Source organism: Oryctolagus cuniculus, chromosome 3 (genome assembly GCF_964237555.1).
Source record: "Oryctolagus cuniculus chromosome 3, mOryCun1.1, whole genome shotgun sequence".
In the NCBI taxonomy this organism is placed as follows: Eukaryota; Metazoa; Chordata; class Mammalia; order Lagomorpha; family Leporidae; genus Oryctolagus; species Oryctolagus cuniculus.
Window position 1 is genome coordinate 124,775,000 of NC_091434.1, and position 4,611 is coordinate 124,779,610.

The window sequence follows — 4,611 nt, forward strand, 5'->3', positions numbered from 1 at the left end:
CTTTTTCAATTAACTTTGTACGTGGAATATCAACTCTATATTAAGTAAAATTTCAACAATTTGTACACACACACAACTGAGAACTAGTTCTGCAGTTATTATTTTAAATTAAAATTCTGATTATTTATTACTGTGTGTAGAAAATAAACCCGTGTTCTGTAACCTGGCTATTATTACTTACTAGTCTAGAGCTATTCTTGTTGATTATGTTTGTCTACATAAACAACTGTATTATCTGCAAAGAGTATCATTTATTCCTTCACAATATACACAGCCTTCCCTTCTCTTCTCTTCTCTTCTCTTCTCTTCTCTTCTCTTCTCTTCTCTTCTCTTCTCTTCTCTTCTCCCCTCCCCTCCCCTCCCCTCCCCTCCCCTCCCCTCCCCTCCCCTCCTCTCCTCTCCTCTCTTCTCTTCTCTTCTCTTCTCTTCTCTTCTCTTCTCTTCTCTTCTTTACTTAAGGCCGGTGCTGCGGCTCACTAGGGAAAACCTCCGCCTTGCGGCGCCGGCACACTGGGTTCTAGTCCCGGTCGGGGTGCCGGATTCTGTCCCGGTTGCCCCTCTTCCAGGCCAGCTCTCTGCTGTGGCCAGGGAGTGCAGTGGAGGATGGCCCAAGTCCTTGGGCCCTGCACCCCATGGAAGACCAGGATAAGTACCTGGCTTCTGCCATCAGATCAGCACGGTGCGCTGGCAGCAGCGTGCCAGCCGTGGCGGCCATTGGAGGTTGAACCAACGGCAAAGGAAGACCTTTCTCTCTGTCTCTCTGTCACTGTCCACTCTGCCTCTATGCCACAGTGCTGGCCCCACATTTCCTCCATTATTTCTAATCTTCCATAGCATTTCTTTCTACTTTTCCATTTATAACTATTCTCACTGAAGTCCAAACAAAGCAGACACAACCTCTTCTACTTCTCTCTAAAAGCAAGGACATTAGTGAGAATTCTGGAATTACTGAACTTGAAAATATATTGGCTGTAATTGAACAGAGCTATAGATAATCTTCTTCAGCCAGACTTCATGCTTCAAAGTCATATTGATCTTTGTCTTCTTCTTATCTCAGGACACCAAGATGCTGGAAAATTAATATATACATTTAGCAAAAGCCCTGTCTCAGATAAAGCATAATATCACCAGTGTTCCAAGAACAAGTGCTTTTGTTCTTTGTGGGTTGAGCTTCCTGCCCATAACATTTGCTGTTTAGTGTTCATGGATAAATGACCCATAAAGGTTTGACTGCAGGTGCAGTGGTCTCCTGGCAGGTGTGTGTGCAAGGTCATATAGGAATTAGAAAGCACAGGAAGCCTGGAAGGTAGAAGTAATTAAACATGGGATAGAGAACGTGGGAGGGAATAGAAAGACATCAGACTGAGATCTACAAATAAATCAGAACTCAAGGATGTGCTTGTGAAAGACTCTCGACTTTCTGAGGACAATACGAAGCCACCAAAGAAAGGAGTTAGATTACCGAAGAGCAGTGTAATCATTTCAGTCTTTCAGAATCCTTTCTTTCTGTTCGCAATGTGGAGACAGCGATTTAAAGTTTACTTATTTGTTTTTATTTATTTGAAAGCCCAAGTGACAGAGAGAGAGAAGGAGAGGGCAAGAGTGGGGGTGCGGGAGAGAGAGAAAGAGAGAGATCTTTCATTATTGGCTCACTTCCTCAAATGCCTACAACAACCAAGGCTGAGCTAGGCCAAAACCAGGAGGCCACACTCCATTCAGGTCTCCCGCATGGGTAGCAGTGGTTGGGTCCGCCTCAGCTGCCTTGCTAGATGCATTAGCAGGGTGCTAGATTTGAAGTGTAGCAGCCAGGACTTGAACTGTCCCTCACATGGAATGCTAGTGTTGCAAGCCGTGGTTTAACCCACTGCACCATAACACTGGTCCTTTAAGTTCTTATTTTAATCCTTTTTTTTTTTTTTTTTTGAGCACTGAGACTTTAATACACAGCACGACACTGGTGACAGCAGGGGCAGGCGCAGCGCGGCCACGTTCCACGGTCCAGGACCGGTCCTGGGAAAGCCGCCTGCGCAGCTGTCAGTAGTACGGCCGCCTCGGGTTGTTCAGGGGGTTGGGCCGGAAGCAGTAGGCCAGCATCATCCTCTTGCGGAAAGCCTCGTACTCGTCGTCCTCCTTGGAGAGCTCAGCCGGCCGGTCGATGCCGAAGCCGGCGCCGTCCACGGTGGTGGTGCCCTTGCTGACAGGGTTCTTGATGCCCTGGCCCTCGGAGCCCAGCCCCTCGCCCTCCTTCCAGCCCATCTTCATGAGCATCTGGTAGCCGATGTTCTCCACGGTCAGCTTGAACTCCTTGTACTCCGAGTAGTCGGGCTCGCGGCCCTCCTTCAGCGCCTTGAAGGTCTCCATGAACTTGTCCAGCTCGTCGGGTGGCAGGAAGTCTCTGATGAAGTGCTTGCCCCGGCCCATCTTGGTCAACTGCTCGGCCCACTCCCGCGTCTTGTCCATCTCCATGCGGCGCAGCCGGTGCTCCCAGGTGCCCAGCTCGCTGTCCACCTCCTCGTCGCTGTCGTAGCCGTGCTGGTGCTGCTGCAGCGCCTTCTCCCACAGCAGCTGCATGTCCTGCATGGCCCGCTTGTGCTGCATGATCATGTCGTACATCTGCTGCATCTCCTGCTGCTCCTTCAGCTGCTTCTTCTGGGCGTCTGACAGCTCCGTGACGCCCACCAGACCCACGGGCTTCCCCTTCTCGTAGCCGAGCCCCTTGAGGTCCTGAACTGAGAGAGGCGAGGGCGAGGCGTCCACCTCTCGCTGCACCAGCTCCGCAGGGGGGAGCTCCACCTTGTCCTCCTCGGGCCCACCTGCTCTTCCGCTTTCTTTTCACGGCGGCCGTGGCGGAGGCCGGCTTCCCGGGGGCAGCCGGCGCGGGGGCAGCGGCCGGCGCGGGGGCGGATGAGGTGGGCAGGTGGCGGCAGGGCGCGAGGCCCCCGACGGGGCGTCAGGAGCGGACGTGTGCTTCGGGCTGCGCTCAGGTGCTGGGGGGGTGCCTGTGGAGCCGGCCTTGGCGCTCCGGAACTCCTCTAGCTTCTGCCGGAAGTACTTGGCTGTTGGGTTCGTACAGAAAGCTGAATGCCTGGTTCTCGCGGTTGTTCTGGAGGGCGATGGTTTCCACCTCGGGACCCCCGTCCGCTATGAACCTGGCCAGCTTTTCTGCGAGGCTCTTGGCCTCCTGGTCCTCTGGGGGTGAAACTTTCTGAGAGGCTCCCTGGGACTTCTGCGCCTCCTTCCTCATCTCAGCCACCTTCTTTCTGTAGTAGAGGAATTCCCTGCTATTCTTATCGTGTAAAAACGCAAACGCTGGGTTATCCTTGTAGTCCTCCAAAGCTACTTTTTCTAACTCGGGGCCTCCTTCTGCTACAAAGCGGGCCAATTTCTCTATCACTTTCCGAGTCTCGGCTCCCTCTGGGGGTGAAACTTTGATCTCCAGCCACTGCTCGTAGTCCTCCTTCTCGTCCTCATCGGGGGACTGGAAGACGCTGGGCCGCTGGGCCACGGGCAGCTGCTTGGCGTGCGAGTAGTTCCTCACCTGGCCCGGGGCGCCGCCCAGCCCCAGGCCGGCTCGCTTGCCGAGCAGCAGGGGCCTCTTGCCGGCGCTGGGCGGGGGTGTGTTGGGCGGGGCGCTGGCTGTGCTGGCGGCGGCGTCTGTGGTGGTCTGTGCCTTCTGCAACTTCAGGAACTGCTGCAAGAAGTCTCCGGGATGCGGGGGCTGAGGGCTGGCCGCCTGGCTCTGCTTGGCTTTCTGCTCCATTCTGGCCTCGATTTCCCGCTTCTTCTGCGCGATGAGCTCTTCTTGGTGCAGGGTGTTCATGTTCATCTTTGCAGACTTTGGGGGAGCGACCCCAAACCACCGGTTAGCCTTCCCTGCAACATCCCGGTTGTCCATCTTGAGTCTCATCCAATCCCACAATCTTTAATCCATATTTTAATTCCACTGAGTTTCATAGCTGCTCTTTACGATTTGTAATTGAAAAATGGTTACTGCCCCAGTATCCTTTCCTTTCCGCTGGAAGGCAGTGTTGCTATTTATTTTTGTAATGGGAATCTTTTCCTTTTTACCACAACATCTCCAAACAACATGCTATTCTTGCTAGTACCCGATTTTCACTTCTGAGGACTAGCTGTTCATTTCCCACAATGAAAGATAACACTTCTTTAAACTTAATACAGATCTACCTGCCTCACCCCCACCCCTGCCACTTACAGCCAGCCTCTTAGCCTTCTTTTCCCTCTCAATCACTGTTGCAACACCACAGGACTGCCTTACTCATTAATCCAGTTACCAGTTTTTGCACTATTTGTATGATTTCGATGCTCTTTAGAGCTGAATCACTTAGTAAATATCACTCCTGCCTTCTATTCCTTTTCATATTTCCTAGAATGAATAACTATTTTTTGTTGTGGTTTTGTTCTGTTTGTAAAATTTTGTCCTACAGAGTAATTATTAAGTTCATCCCAGATTCTCCTAGGACATTGGTTTATCAGGTGGTGTATCAATGTCTTATTCTTGGAAAAATCTCTCCTAAAGCCTCCAGTTAGTATCAAAATGGACCGAATCCCTGCAGTTCTAGCCTGGAGCTGTGGTGTGGGTTCCTTCCTCAT

The 4,611-nt window shown here is 51.7% G+C and overlaps 1 protein-coding gene across 1 annotated transcript; it reads right to left on the reverse strand.

Moving 5' to 3' along the window:
- Positions 1 to 1,969: 1,969 nt before the first annotated feature.
- LOC100350383 (SURP and G-patch domain-containing protein 1) lies at positions 1,970 to 3,907 on the reverse strand. The gene is given in 4 exon segments (XM_008252647.4): positions 1,970 to 2,809; positions 2,811 to 2,910; positions 2,913 to 3,055; positions 3,057 to 3,907. Coding segments are annotated over 4 exon segments (1,869 nt in total). The 3' UTR covers positions 1,970 to 2,034.
- Positions 3,908 to 4,611: the final 704 nt, after the last annotated feature.